Raw genomic sequence first — 15,821 nt, 5'->3', positions numbered from 1 at the left:
TGAAACCACATGCCCTCATTCCAAATCCCTTTCCCTTTCTGTTTACCAAGCAGATGCTCCCAATCTAACTGACAGAGCCAAAGAGAAATCCAAATTTAAAGCCACACCTCTGTCTCCTCTGCTGTGGCCTTCCACTGGAGGAACTGGCGTCACAACCCCCTGCCGCTGGCTAGGTGTCTCCGCATAGCAGGACAATCATCTCAACTGGCCTCTACAGGGCGGGGCCCAGTAACCCCACCCTACTAAAATACCCAAATCAGAACACAACCCTGGAAGGGTCTCTAAGAAAGAGAAGAGCCCTGGTTCTCCAACACTGGTTAGTCCCTATCCTGAACAGTGGGCTCTGAGCCTCATGACATATAACTGTTATAATCATAATCAATCATAATCACGGCTGTCAGTTACAAAGTGCTTCTTACGTGCCAGGCACAGTTTAAGTATTTAAAGGCGAGGCTTCACTTACCACTCCTCACACGGTGCTGGCGAGGGCCTGTATCATTACAGATGAGGCAGTGAAGCAGCAGAGGTTAAAGCCCTCTGCATGAGGCTACACAGCTGGGGGGCTCCATCCACTTAACCCAGGATCCCACACTGTCTGGTTTAATGTCCTCCCGACCGTCAAGTGCCATTAGAACCAGCTCATAATGGAGCCAGCTTCAGTTCTGGATGTCCCTCCAAAGAAATAGATCCATTAGATCAATGAACATCCTTGAAAACTCTCTCGTTTGGCTCTATTCCCCAGAGACCATACAACATAACTCTTGCTGCGTGAGAAAAAATGGGTTTAGGCATGATAATTTCCACTAACGAACAACCTGCCATTTTCTGCAGAATTGACTCAGGTCTCTCTCGCCCTTCCAGGCCCCCAAGGCAGACACTTTGCTCAGTGGCCAACCTGGACAACCACCCTGTACTGCAGAACTGAATGTACTGCATACCCTCTGGCCATAAGTGAACCGATACTCTTGCTCCTCTGTGATAACGGCAGGTTTCTATTTTATCCCTCCTCTGTTCCTTCTTGTTCTTCCTCATTTTCTCTTTCTTGTTCTTTCATTCACCAGCCATTCCTTAAGTACATTCTGAAAGAGAATGTAGCTTGTTGATTAAGATGTGGCTTCTGGGGCAGCCTGGGTGGCTCAGCAGTTTAGCGCCACCTGCAGCCCGGGGTTTGATCCTAGAGTCCTGGGATTGAGTCCCACGTCGGGCTCCCCGCATGGAGCCCGCTTCTCCCTCTGCCTGTGTCTCTGCCTCTCTCTCTCGGTGTCTCTTATGAATAAATAAACATTTTAAAAAATTATTTTAAAAAAGATGTGGCTTCTGGAGACAGACGGCCAGGGTTCGAGTCCTGTCTCTGCCAGTTGTGAGCTAAGTGTCCCTGGGCAGGATGTTTCACCTCTTCTCATCTAGGAAACAGGAGTGATAACAGTCCTGGCATCGGAAGGCTGTTAGGAGGATTACATGAAATGATTCAGGCAGAGTACAATGTCAAGCTCTAGAAACACAAGCTACTGTTTATAGATTCTGGGAACCACACAAGGCACTGAAACAAAGGCCTGAAAAGGATGGTGCCTACCATCAAGGTGTGCACAATCTCCTAGGGGAGACAGGCATGTACCATGGCTGGTAAGTGCTGTGATGGCAAAAGCAAGAGGCTGTGGGAACCTAAAGATAGAATCAGGGAAGACTCCCAAGAGAAGGTGTTGCTTAAAACCGTGTAAAGGCACTAGAGGATGTGGGGAATAGTGTGCCCTGTGTGGATAAAACACAGGAAGTAAAGGGAGAGAAGGGATGAGGCTGTAAGGACTCTGCAAGATTGTACTTTGACAAACAATGGAAAACTTGCCAATATTTACATTGGTAAATTTCACTGAAACCCTTACGTTCTCAGCTTCTTGTGAAAAATCAGGCAATTCTGCACCCAAATAATCAGCACAGGCTGAGGAGCCTCTGCCCTCTTAGGTAAGGCATAGGCTCTTCATTTAGCACAGTCCCCACCACATTGTACTGCCCCTGACAGTACGGGAACGGGAACGTTGTACCAGTTGGCATTGATCATCAGAAAATTCACAGCTGGATGTAGTGTGCAATTACAGAAACCGCTAACCACTCCTGCAGCTATTAATTTAATTTTCTTATGACCTCACCCTCCAGCCAAAACTCATTTGTATTGCTTTCTGACCCCTTCATGCAAATGTCCCTGTGACCACTGGCTTAGTTTTAAAATTATGTAAAGCAAAATTAAATGGAGAAATGTTTTATAACTAGGACCATGAGATATCCTGGTATGCCCAGGACACTAACCTATTTTCCCAGCTTCATTATGAAAGGCACCCCATTTCACTTTTACCAATCTTCCAGTCTGGATGATAAACTGAATTATAGGCCCTTTTGACAGAGAGGGGATTTTAGCCAACTATTTGTCAAATAGTTTAAACAGTTTTGTGCAGAGCCTTTTTTCCCTAAGGGAAAAATTATCTCTATTCAGGTTTTTACCCGTGGACAGGAATATAGGGCAACTTCCTGAATGTTCACAGGACACTGTTAACCTTGCCCCCTTGGAATTGGCCTCTACACTTCAAGCTAGAAATGGACCCAACTCACCAGTAATTCAGGAGAACTCTGATATTTGCAAGGATGAAGCAACTGTTCCCAAGCGGGTCAGTCATCAGATCCCCTGGAGTTTTTAAAAATATAAATAGATCTCTCCATCCCACCTCAAATCTGCTGAAGAGGTTCTACACAGATGCCAGGAACCTATCTATTTTGTAAAGCTTCCCAGAAAATGCTGAAGCTCTCCAGGTTTGGAAACATTCAGAAGGATGGTGACTACCCTGAAGCTCTCTCCCTGAATGAAGTTGTAAGATAAAAATACTTAGACTCTAAAATCTTAGCTCCTCCAGAAACAACCTCAAGGGCTTACACTCCTATTAAGTGATGTAGAAGGCCCTTGAAAGAAACATTAGAATAGTATTTCTGTATCTTACTAAAATAGAGTAAAAAAAAAAAGTATATATATATATATGTGTGTATGTGTGTGTGTGTGTGTGTGTGTGAACAATATGATAGGGGCTGACATATATATATATGAATATATATGTATATTATGTGTATATGCCCCCTATATATACATATATATGTTGTATGTATATGGCCCCATACATATACATGTGTGTGTATATATATATGCACATGTGTATATATATGATCAATATCCTTGAAGGTGATATAGAAACTGCAAAGTAGGGCAGCCCCAGTGGCTCAGTGGTTTAGCTCTGCCTTCAGTCCAGGGCGTGATCCTAGAGACCTTGGATCGAGTCCCACGTCAGGGTCCCTGCATGGGGCCTGCTTCTCCCTCTGCCTGTGTCTCTGCCTCTCTCTCTGTGTCTCTCATGAATAAATAAATAAAATTAAAAAAAAAAAAAAAAGAAACTGCAAAGTGTAAAAAGCAATTTCATTCCAGATGTTGAATCACTCAACATGGTTGCTATTTTGCCTTGGTTAGAACCTAACAGCTCAACATGCAATTACAGAAACCACCTGATTTAAAGGTCCTGGCACATTTCTTTCCTTTATTATGTTCCAACTTTTAAAAAATATTATTATGTGTGTTTTTGTGTTGAAATATTGTAAATACGTGTTGTAAATCACCTTAAATTCCTCTTAGGTGCAATAGTATAAATACTGCTACAATTCACCATTATATAAAACAAGACTGGTATAAGGAAAATTGGAATTCAAATTCAATCTCAGTGCCATGTGTCTTTAGGGTCAACCTCCATTGATTTAATGACTGTATCAAAGTAGAAGATAAATTTCTAAATTTCTTTTAGAAATTTAAAAGATTCTGAGCTGGCCAACAGCATAGCACCCAACCCTGCAGTATGCCATTTAGATATGGAATTTGAACTCTCCTGAGTCAGACTTCTGGCTCAATTTGTTTGTGGGCCCAGGCTATGGCACGACTTTGAAGCTACATTATAGCCACAGAAGCTGTATAAGTTTATACAAGTTCCCCTGAAAATCCCCAAGAATGTTTCAAAACAGTCTTGGTTACTCTATAACCATTTAATTAACAAAAAAAACGGGGTAACAGAGTAGGGATCAGGTGCCTGTAGATGAGCTGTGCCTTAGTCCTGCTGAAGCTCACTGTAAAAGGAAGCTACTCACACTAAGGAATGGTGGCAGTTGAGAGTGACTGCTGTCCTAGTCTGAAAGATCAAACATCATTTCTTAGGTAGGAATATAATTAAAAATGACTTTAAAAAAAATGGAACACCCTAATTTGTCAAGAAATCACCAAATCTCTAAAACAAGCCCTTATGAACCCATGTGTTTTTTATTTATTAAGATTTTTAAGTAATCTCTATACCCAACATAGGGCTCAAACTCACAACCCTGAGATCACGAGTCACATGCTCTACCAACTAAGTCAGCCAGGTGCCCCACCCCATGTTTTTAAATTGCTCCAATAATTAGCACCCATAACCCAAAGCCCAACCATTGACCAAACACATAACCTTGGGCAAGTTGCACTCTATACTTCAGTTTCTTCATTTATCAAATGAAATTCATAATTAGAATCAACCTCATTAGGTTGTTGGGAGGATTAAGTGACATCATAGGTGTCAAGAATTTAGAACAGTGTCTGGCATGTAATAAGCACTCAATGCACAGATCGCCACTGGTGTTTTTTTTTAATAATACCACTGTATCCTGATGCCTTCTAGATGTTAGCCACAGCACTAGGCTCTCCGTATACGTCATCTTAGTCCTCACCACAGCCTTTGAAAACAAGTACTATTATCCCCACCCTACAAGGGAGGGTGCTAACACAGAGCTAAGAAATGGACAAGACAGTATCTGAACCCGGAGCAAGCTGATTCTGAGATTGCATTTCTCCAAGACATCAAGAGATCTTTAACTCTTGATTTGCTTCAGTAAAAATAAGGCAGAAAGTACAAAACAGGGGCGCCTGGGTGGTTCAGTCAGTTGGGTGTCTGTCTTCAGCTCAGGTCATGACCTCAGGGTCCTGGAATCAAGTCCCGCATCAGGCTCCCCACAGGAACCTGCTTCTCCCTCTCCCTGTGTCTCTGCCTCTGTGTGTCTCTCATGAATAAATACATAAAATCTTAAGAAAAAAAAAAAAAAAGCAAAAAAACTGAACTTCCGAAGCCCCCTCCTGCTTTCTTCCCTTCACTAACCTCTGACCCTGACTTCTAACACATGGGTTAATTTTGCCAGTTTCATTTTATACAAGTGGAATCACATAATATGTACCCTTTTATGTTTGACCTCTTTCAACACAGTGTCTGTCTCATTCATGACATTGTGCATGGTTGCAATTCCTGCAATTGCTGTTGGTGTCTTATACCCTATAACTATACTACCATTTATTTTTCCCTTCTACTGTTGTTAGACACTGAAATTATTTGAGTTTGGGGCTACTGTGAATAGTGCTGGTTTGGAAATTCTTGCCATGTCTTTTGGTGCCCATGTGGACACATTTCTATGGAGTATTTAGCAGAATTGTTGGTCCTAGGACATGGGTATGTTCAGCTTTAGGAGCATGAGTATCCTTTATAATTTGTTTAAAAAAGAAATGGATATAAATCATTGTAGCACCATCTGAATTTGATCCATCTGATTACCTTTCAGACATCTTTATCTTCTATACGTCATATCTATGTCCTTATCATCTCATGTGGTATATGAGCAGTTATATCTGTAAGAACTAGGTCCTGAGTCCATGGTCAAGTACGCGGGCTCCTTCAAGACTAGAGTTCTTCAGGAAATCATTTTTAATGTTTATCGCATTTACCAAGAAGGCGGTGTACAACACCCATGAAAGTACACTGCAGGCCTCAGTACAGAGGAGTGTTCCAGCTCACCCACGATAAGGCTAACAACAATATCAACAATCACACAGGGTGCTAAGTGCCATACAGAAATTACCTTCTTTTCCCTTAGGGGTTCATGGTATATTTCATTCTGACTTTGGCTTGGCTGAAACTTTCCAGGCCCACTGGCTGGGCAGGCTGGATCTGTCTATCCCTAGTCATCTTCATTTGACACAAAAATTGTCCCCAAATCCCCTCTTACCCACCCTGGCAGCCTTCTCTCTAATCCTTCCAATCCTCTGCACTTCTGTTCTCCACTGTCCACGTGGGCATGGAATCCCACAGCTGGACTGTCAATTCTCGCAGGTGAGGCAATGGCTTCTGGCTTTTCAGGGGATTGGGGAGCAGAGGTACTCTCTGAGATGCTCTGAGCTCCAGGAGCCCCAGGACTGAGGCCACAAAGCAGGTGGAAGGCCACCACGGCTAACCCTCATGGGTACAGCAGGCTCTGGGGTGAGGAGCCCAAGAGAGTCCTCTCTACCTCTCATATTATACCTGCACCATCATTAGCACTTCTTGGAGCAGAGCTGTGTGCCAAGATATCACCAATGAAATACCAACAGTTATGGGTTGTCAAGAGGCAGAATATAGTGGTTAAAGCTGGCCTGGGATCCAGTCTGTCTCACTTCAAATCCCAGCTTGGCAATTTACTGATTGCCCTGTGTATCTGAGTCATGGGTTGTGAGGAGCACAGAAGACAATGCGAGTGCACACATAGCACAGGGAGAGCATTCAAGAAATGTTAGCCGCTAATAAAATGGTTATTACGGGGATAACCTGGGTGGCTCAGCGGTTAACCATCTGCCTTTGGCTCAGGGCATGATCCCGGAGTCTGGGATCGAGTCCCGCATCAGGCTCCCTGTGAGGAACCTGCTTGTCCCCCTGTGTCTCGGCCTCTGTCTCTCATGAATAAATGAGTAAAATCTTAATAAAGAAAGAAAGAGAAAGAAAGAAAAGAAAGGAAAGAAAGGAAAGAAAGGAAAGAAAGGAAAGAAAGAAAGGAAAGAAAGAAAGGAAAGAAAGAAAGAAAAGAAAGAAAGAAAGAAAGAAAGGAAAGAAAGAAAGAAAGAAAGAAAGAAAGAAAGAAAGAAAGAAAGAAAGAAAGAAAGATTATGAAATAGAGATTAAAGCCATGGGTTTTGAAGCCAGACCAGTCAGCCAATTCCAGCTCCATCACTTACTACTGTATGAAGCAGGCCTAGTACTGAACACTTGCATCCTTCAGTTTCCTCATCTGCAAAATGGGTATCTTAATAATTATATCTGCTTCATAAGATATGTGTAAAGATCACTAAGGGAATATACTGAGCACACAGAACAGTGCCTGGCATATAAAAAGTCCTATATTTTAACTATGACCATTTTAACTATGGTCATTATCACAAGCTGGTCAAAAAATATTTCTCACACAATCAAGTATAAATCAAGACTCTTGTGATTAACATGAGAATCTTTTTTTTTTTTTTTTCTTAAGATTTTGCTTATTTGACAGAGAGAGTGAGCACTAGGAGGGGGAGTGTCAGAAGCAGACTCCCACTGAGCAAGGAGCTCAATGCAGGACTCAATCCCAGGACCCTGGGATCATGACCTGAGCCTAAGCAGACACTTAACCGACTGAGCCACCCAGGCACCCATAATACAAGAGTCATCTTAACACGGATATTCACAGATGAGTAACGTAAGGTAAATCCATCTGAAAACATTCCTGAATTCATAATACGTTTTCTTAATCAACTTCTTAATAGTTGAAGGCACAACCAATGCCATATGCTGGAACATTTTTTTAACAAGAATCAGCCCGCATATGCAAAGGGTAAAAACCAGTGGGCTTGTTTATTATTTTATCTTTACAGAGAACTGACCCCTAAAGAAGGTGTGCAACTTGCCCAGGGTCACCCGGTGTGGTGCTTAGGACTGGACTGGAGCTCAGCTTGACTCCTGGCCCTGGACACGTTACCAGGCACCATACAGATGTTCTGGCAGCTTCCCCAGGCTTTCCTCTGAGACACACCGAAGTCAAATCATCCTTTAAAAATTAATTTTCTGGGGATCCCTGTGTGGCTCAGCGGTTTAGCGCCTGCCTTCGGCCCAGGGTGTGATCCTGGAGTCCCGGGATCGAGTCCCATGTCGGGCTCCCTGCGTGGAGCCTGCTTCTCCCTCTGCCTGTGTCTCTGCCTCTCTCTCTCTGTGTGTGTCTCATGAATAAATAAATAAAAATCTTTAAAAAAAAATAATTTTCTGACATAGCTGCTTTTGCTCATTTTTAATCAATTTCTACCCTTTCCTTTATAAGGAAGTAGTTCAGTCAATGAAAAATTATGTAAATTCAAGCAAATTTCCTAACCTATGGGCACCGAGCTTCCCCTCTTTTCCTCTCCAGGAGTAAGGAGATGGTGTAGGCAATGAGCACAACTTGGAAGCCAGTCCCAGCCTGCCCCGTGCGCAAGAGTAACTGTTCGGTGCTCTCCCAAGTCCTGATCAGCTGAGGAGAGTGTGACCTCAGCAGTTAGGTGATAATCTCCTCTTGGTCATCTGCCTTGCTATAATACCGGAGAGCCATTTTTCTCCCCTCTCCTCAAAGACAAACCCTGACATCTGGGAGGTTGGGTAAGAGGAGAGTATTTGTCCACAAAGTCCCAACACAGCTTGGTGGATGTCATGCCAGCAGGCTCAAGTATTCACTTAAGTGCTATTCCAGGGGCACCCACTACATTTGGCATAGAGATTACTGAAAAAAAAAAAAAATTCTTTGGAAGCACTTAAGGGCTATTCCCTTTGATTGACCCTCTTCCTCCTCTGTTCATAGATCAACCACAATCAGCGGGAGCAGCTAATATTTCCCAGGTGAAAAAGTGCAGGGCAAGGGCTATTAATACATAATCCGCCTTTATGGACGTGTCTTGCCTTTCACAATTTGACACACAAGCCCCGCTCTTTCCACCTTTAGGACATAAGTCTACTTGAGTATGAAAATAACACTCTTAAAAATCTGAAAAGACCCTCTGGCTACAAAGTGTCCATTATTGAGCTTCCCTTAGGATGCCAGAACAAAGGGTAAGGCATTCCCCCATAAAACCACACTGCTCTTAGCAAAGGCTTACTCAAGAGGCAAATGACAGCTCCTCCCTCGAAGAGCACCCCCTTATCTCTGGCCCCACCCCTTCCTGTCTTTTGTCAGTTGCCGAGAGAGAAAAACAGTCAACATAAACTGAGCACCAATTTTGGCCTGGGTGTGGATTCTCTGAAGGCTTCCCTTGAAAGCAACTAGAGGAAATAAGAAATTGATATGGGGAAAAAAAAAAAAAAAACCCACACACAACCTCAAGGAGATGGACAACTGTAGATCTGGAGCAAGAAGCGACAGAAAAAAAATCTCAGGGGACAGAAACAATGTGTGGCTAGATCATCAGGGAATCCAAGGTAGGGGCTCCAAGTGAAAAACTGGGAAAAGGAAGAAAGTTGGCTCATGTCCATTTAAAGTTGAAAACCTGGATCGAAATTTTAAGCTTATCACAATAGCACACATGAAAACAATGAGTGAAAGCAGCTCTTCTCACAAACACAGCATATGCTCCATAGGATTCTGCTCAGAAACAGGTCAAAATTAAGCTATGGTGTTCAGGATGCATATTTAGGTGGTAAAACTATAAAGAAAAACAAGAAAGTTGGTTACCGTAAGTCAGGATCGGATTATGTCTGGTGTGCTTGTTCTATTTCTTATTGGGGTGCTGGCAACGTTCTATTTCTTGATCTGGGTGGAAGATTATACAGGTATTTACAAGTGTTTGCCATGCAGCTATATTTTATGACTTTTTTATTTCAAAAAAGAAAAAGAAAACAATCTCAAGTACACACAAGATTACAGTTACATTCAGGAGCTTTAGCAGTTTAACAGAAGATTGGAGCCAGAACCAGAATAATTCATGCAAGAGAAAGCAAACATTGTTACCTAAATGAAAGGCACTCCTTTCCTCCCCTAATTTTAGCATTTGCTTTGGTGTGGAGACTCACAGGCTACACACATAATACCATACTAACAAAGTGTATCTGCCCACAATGATAAGTGTAGCACACCTACCAACCAAAAGGTGTGTGTACCTCTTTGTCACTGCTCACACCTCCTCACTCCTGTCCGTTGCTTCCAAAGCACTTTCATCAAACAACAACAACAACAACAACAACAACGCACTTTCATCTTGTTTAACTCACAGCCAGTGGTTGGGGTCATCCCCATTTCAGAGACCTAGGGCGGGGGGAAGCCTCAGCTAGTAGAATGCTCACATCCAGCTACGGCTCAAGTAAGCAGCAGAAAGCAGACCACCATCAGATCCCGACGACCACCACAGGCCCCTCTATGACAACGTTCCTGTCCCCAAGAGGTGAGGAGGCACACATTCCTTCCGTGTGGAAATAATGAGATGAAAAAACAAGTGAATTACCTTGAGCACGAGTGTCACCTCCACTGAGTCACTTTCACTTTTTAATTAAAGCAACTGCCAAGGGCATTATAAAGATTAGCTTCCCTCACTTCCCCATGAACACCTTGAAAATGGAGCTGTGTCCTCTCATATCTGGGGACCCCTCCCCTGGCTTTGCACAGTATATGCTCATTAAACATGTGCTCATAAAGAAATGAAGAAATACATGAAGGTACAAACCAATGAATTCAGTGCTGTGCTTTCCACGCCATTGCACAGTGCCACTCGCACTGACTTTTTAAAGCACTTAAAAAGATAGGCGGTAACTGCCCTTTTAACAGATTGGCAATCTATCCTCCACCTCTTAAAAAAGGGTTTCGTGTCCTATATAAATTCAGAAGTGGAAAGGGCTGACAGGTTAATTATAGACACAAAGAGCAAGGACAAATGGACTATGAGGTAAGCAAGTTTAAATGTGCCTTCCCTGGACAACACTTATTAATAAGCCTGCCAGCGTTTACTGGGGACTGCCAGGTTCAGCTCTATGCCAGGCTTGGGGGGCAGGGGGTGGGTCTAGATAAGGGGAAGGCACAGTATCTACGCTTGAGTAATTTGCCTGGTGGCTGAGCAGACAGCATGTACCTGCAAGGATTATCAAAGAAGTCTCCTCAGGACAGCAGGTGGAAGAGATGCGGAATACGGCCTAAGAACCCAGGCATCTGCCCCTTAGGGGATGGGATGGTCAGAGAAGACCTGCTTACTGGGCTAGACCCACTTGGAAGGAAATGTGGCCAGGACTGTGGCTGGCAGGGAAGCCAAGTCTTTGCCTCCTGCACCCCCCACCATATTCCTTCAGCTACTGGAGGCAGGGATTCAAGCAAAAAAAACAAAAAGGAAAACAAAACAAAACCCCACAGGGATCTTCCCCTTCCCACTCCATCCTCCCTACTAAGAATAAAGAGATGTTCAGATAGCGGAGGAGGCAAGTTTAGGGTCAGCTTCACCAAGCAGATGGCCCCAAGAATGGAACAGGAGGCTTCTAGGCAGGGCGTGAACACCACAGAATGCTTTTTGCTGTCCTTCTTCTTTAGGTCGGAAAGTATTTATTGGCCACTTTGTAGGCGCAGGCAGTGATTAGGGCAACCCCACCTGGACAGCACAGTTAGTCCAGCCCAGGTGACCAAAGCCTGGGCCTCCAAACCCTGAGTCTGAGTCTCCCTGGGGTTTCTGCTTTATGGAGGGGGTAATGGGCCTGGTGGTCTCAGATGGAACCTGGGCCCTCCCAAAGCAAGGGGGCCCGGCCAAAAAAGTTTTCAGGTACCCGTCCCCTGGTCCCCTCGGGCGGCAGGGTAGGAGCCCCTCCCCACGCAGTATTCCGGGGAAAGGCGGCTCTCCGCTTGCGACCCGGGAACGCCGGGCAGAACGCGGCGGCCACCTCCCCGGGAGGAAGGGAATGCCCGAGCGCTTACCTGAGCTGGTCTCAAAAATCTGGGCTTTTCCGCAAAACCTATGAGGGAGGTGAGATCTGGCCACAGAGCGAGCTAAGCGTTTACCAGTGGTTTCGGGAATTCACCACCTGCCCCGGGCCCCTTCCCGCCCACTCCACCCGCTTCGGGGCTGTCCAGCCGCTTCCAGTCCGCCCCGCGCCACCGGGCGACTCGCGGAGAAGCGCGGCGGGTAGGGGGGCGCGGGGTCTGCGGGGACCCTCCTGCCCCGCGGCTGACGAGGCGCGTCCACAGCCCGGGCCGCGCTTCCGGGGCGAACCAACGAGCGCAGCGGCGGGGAGCGGGGAGCGGGGAGCGGGGAGCGGGCTCGGGCCGAGGCGCACCTGGACGCGCGCCGCCGCCGCCGCCGCCTCCGCCCGGCCTCCCCGCCGCCCCCGCGCGCCGCCGCCCAGCCCGGTGCGCCCCGCGCCCTGCGCGCCCCGCTCGCCCTTACCCGGGAAACGGCCAGGGGTTGTTCGAAGTCTTTGCCCCCCACGAGGCGGAAGCCCCACGGCCCCGGGCCCTGGAGCACGATCTGCTGGGTGGCCATGGCGCGGCGACCCGCGGGAACCGACGCGGCAGGACGCGCGGCGCTGGGCTCCCCGGCAGCGGTCGGACCAGGAGCGCGCGGCGCGGGCCCGGGGAGCCTGGGCGGGCGGGCGGGAGGAGGGAGCGCGGGGGCGGGGGCGGCTCCGCCTCGACCGCCCCGCCCGCCCTCCCGCCCTCCCGCAGCGGGCGCGCCCGGGGCGGGGCGGGGCGGGGCGGGGTGGGGTGGGGGGTCCTGGGTTCGCCGCGGCCCGGCCCCAGGCGCCCCCCCGGCCGCCCCTCCGCTCCCCTCCCCGCCGCCGCCGCGGGTGCTAGGGGACAGCCCGCCGGCCCGGCTCGGCGCTCTCCGGAGGGAGCCGGGAAGTGCCGTGCCAGCGCGACCCCCTGAGGCCAGTGCATTTTCACGTTTGCTGCCTGTAAGGGGCAACGATGTTTAAAAGGTACTTTGGAATGGTCTCGTTTGATGCGATGTAGCAGTCAGGGCATTTAGCCCCATTTTACAGATGAAGTAACTGAGCCCGCCAAGTTAGAAGACTGGTCGGTCGGGGCCACACGGCTGGTCCGGGGTGTAACCGTACCGCGGCCTACCACTGCCGGGGCTCCGCGTGCTGGAGAACCTCAGCCTGGAACTTTTCTAATGCTAATAAGACCATCCCACGCCGTCGGAACTGGACTTCAAAACTTTCCTAGAAACTGTCCCTCCGGGCTGGAGTTCCCTGCAGGTTCTGACCTTCCCAACAAATCAGACCTCGGGTCTGGGGTGGGCCAAAAGCTAAGTGCATGGAAAGACCCCTGGGTTGAGGACAAAAACCTGAGTTCCCAGCTTGCTACCAGCCTTGTAACTGGGCTCCCTGCCATCCTGGCCCTTGAGTGCATTCCCCACACCAGACCAGCCAGACCAGACCCCCCCGCTGTCCCCTGGGTCTCCCCACTCCAAGTAAAGCTGAAGTCCTTAAAATGCTTATAGGGCCACCCACAGAATGGCCCAGCCCCCTCTCTGATCTCATATCCTCCTGCTGCCCCCCACCCCACACTGGCCTGGCTCCTGCCTCCAGGCCGTGGCCCTCCCAGTAGGGCCTCTGTCTGGAATGCTCTTCTCCCAGCCGTCCATGGCTTTCTCTTTGTTCAGACGTCATCACACCAGTGAGGCCATTTCTGAGCACTGTATTTGAAACCTTCTCTCTAGACTGCCCTCTCACCTTCTCTACATTATTTTTCTCCACTGTATTTATTACCACGTGACATATTTAATATTTTACTTGTTTGTCCCATTCCCATCCCTAAGCATTACTTCCGTGAGGGTAGCAGTATTTAACTGTTTTGATCACTGCTGTATCCCAGTGTCTAGAATAGTGCCTGACACCTAGTATCTAACGAATGCAATACACTGGCCAACCTTATGATCACTGGCCCTCTGTGGGGCCAGGGTCTTCATAGATTTCTTGGCACTCATTCATAGTGGCACCCAGGCCCCAGCACGATGCTTGGCACAGACCCCATGCTCGACGCATTTTGTGTCTCCCTGTAATCCTGGCATACCTGCCAAGGAGTCCTATGCACAGATTTACACATAAATGGATTACCTCCCTTGTCCAATTGTGTCATGGCACAAATGCATATATCTGGGAGTGGTTTGCTTGTTTTTAGAAATCAGAGTGGATTTATGTTATCTACACATCCCTCTCATTCCCTTGCACCCTGGAATTCTTTCTTGAATCTGAGAAAAAGGAATGGAGGTACAGCCAGGAACCAGTCCCCTGCTTTGTCAAAGCCAAAAAGACACCTTCTTTGATTGGATTCTATTGATTAGAAAACATGTTGGTGTTTTGAGTCCGTGCAGACTTTTGGAGAATCCCTAAATTCTGAGTCTGCCCTGAGATGTGCAGCCAATTTGAATATTTTGTATCCTAGGAGGAGAAGAAGGTTGAAAAGCCACAGCTTCTGTGCTCCCCAAAGGTGGGGGCTGCCTCTTATTCCCAGGTATTATGCTAGCACGAACTTGATACATCATAGGTGCCAATAAGTGCTTATTCTATATAATATTCTTTACAAATATAGGGCACTAGTACTTCTGTGAGCACTTGGGAGTCAAGTTGCTTCATTTAGCTGTTAAATGTTCTCAGTTGCAGACTGGCTTTCCATAGTGAGAGCTATAAACGTCAACCCTTTGACCCACTCATCCTCTTTCTGGGCACTGATTCCCAGGACATAACTTAAAAAGAAGAAAAAAAGCTATATGTACAAAGATATTTATAGCCACATTATTTATAATGACAAAAAACTGGAATCAAGCAATAGCAGAAAGTGGCTAAATATGGTATTACCATGAGAGAATAGTACACAGCATGAAAATGAGAACAGTGAAGACTATGCACAGGCAAGGAAATGTGCTTTCAAAATAGGTAAAAAAAAAAAAAAAAAAAAAAAAAAGTTTACAAAATTACTTGTAAACCCAATATTATGATTTATAAACAAAATTATTTGTAAATTTTATGTTAAAAAATAAAATCCAAAAAATAAAATAAAATAAAATAAAATCCATGGGGGCATCTGCCTTTGGCTCGGGTTGTGATCCTGGGGTCCTGGGATTGAGTTCTGCATCAGACTCCCCGCAGGGATCCTCCTTCTCCCTCTGCCTGTGTCTCTGCCTCTCTCTCTATGTCTCTCATGAATAAAGAAATAAAATCTTTTTAAAAAATAAAAATAAATAAAAACCATGTCTACCTGTTGTTAAAAATTAGGAGAAAGTACAAAAACTAACTTTGTATTGGGGGGTGGAACTGGGGAAATGTTTAAAAGATCATTTCCTCTAATGATGATGTAAAGTTTTCAAAATAAAAATCAAGGTCCTTAGATGGAGACTAAATGCTAATCTAATCTTTGTGTCGGGGCTAGGGACTTCATCTGCTCTTTTTGATCTTTCTTCCTGTGCCCCAGAAGGAGCTCTGAGCTGGGCACACAGCTTGTATTCAGAAAATACCCCCTAACAGACTGACAGCTCTGACCCCAAATGCAAGCAAACTTGTCTTAACTTCAACACTATTACTTATTTATCTATACCCTCTAGTTCCCTCTGACCCTTAACTCCTGCCCAATACTAAATGAATGGCCTTAAGCAATCTCTGAAATTCAGTTGCCTGGTGGTTGTTATTATTATTATGCATTCCATAAACGTTTGTTGACCTAAAGAGCCTCCATCAAATATCTGAGTGGGGGGGGGGGGGGGGCGGCAGGGTTGCAGAAGAATTCAGGAGAAATGGAAGCAAGGAGGGTAGGAAGAAGTGGGCTAGGAAGTCGGGGGGACAGTGGGCCTTCCCAGCTCTCAATTTTACAATGTGGACCCGGTGGAAGGTCACTGCGGTGGGGTCCCGGCTGCCTTCTGCAGAGCTAGCACCCCCCATCCAGGGTGCCCCTGCTAGGACCCTCCAGAGCCGCTCTGCGGAGATTTTGCTTCCTGGAACAACAGCCCTAGGTCT

The 15,821-nt window shown here is 46.4% G+C and overlaps 1 protein-coding gene across 3 annotated transcripts in view; it reads right to left on the bottom strand.

Annotated features, from left to right (window-relative positions):
* PDLIM1 (PDZ and LIM domain 1) overlaps positions 1-12,441 on the bottom strand; it is a 46,780-nt gene extending 34,339 nt beyond the window's left edge. Inside the window, exon 1 of one of the 3 annotated variants that reach the window (XM_077878314.1) lies at positions 12,254-12,441. In XM_077878314.1, coding sequence (XP_077734440.1) covers positions 12,254-12,349 — 96 coding nt within the window. In that variant the 5' untranslated portion in view covers positions 12,350-12,441. Of the gene's footprint in view, positions 1-4,517; positions 4,610-11,784; positions 11,926-12,253 lie in introns of those variants that run through there. The other 2 variants (XM_077878316.1, XM_077878315.1) reach the window with 2 other exon arrangements.
* Positions 12,442-15,821: the final 3,380 nt, after the last annotated feature.

Source organism: Canis aureus, chromosome 29 (assembly GCF_053574225.1).
Source record: "Canis aureus isolate CA01 chromosome 29, VMU_Caureus_v.1.0, whole genome shotgun sequence".
Taxonomy (NCBI): Eukaryota; Metazoa; Chordata; class Mammalia; order Carnivora; family Canidae; genus Canis; species Canis aureus.
Note: the sequence above shows the minus strand (reverse complement) of the source record. Positions and strands in the feature narration are given on the sequence as shown.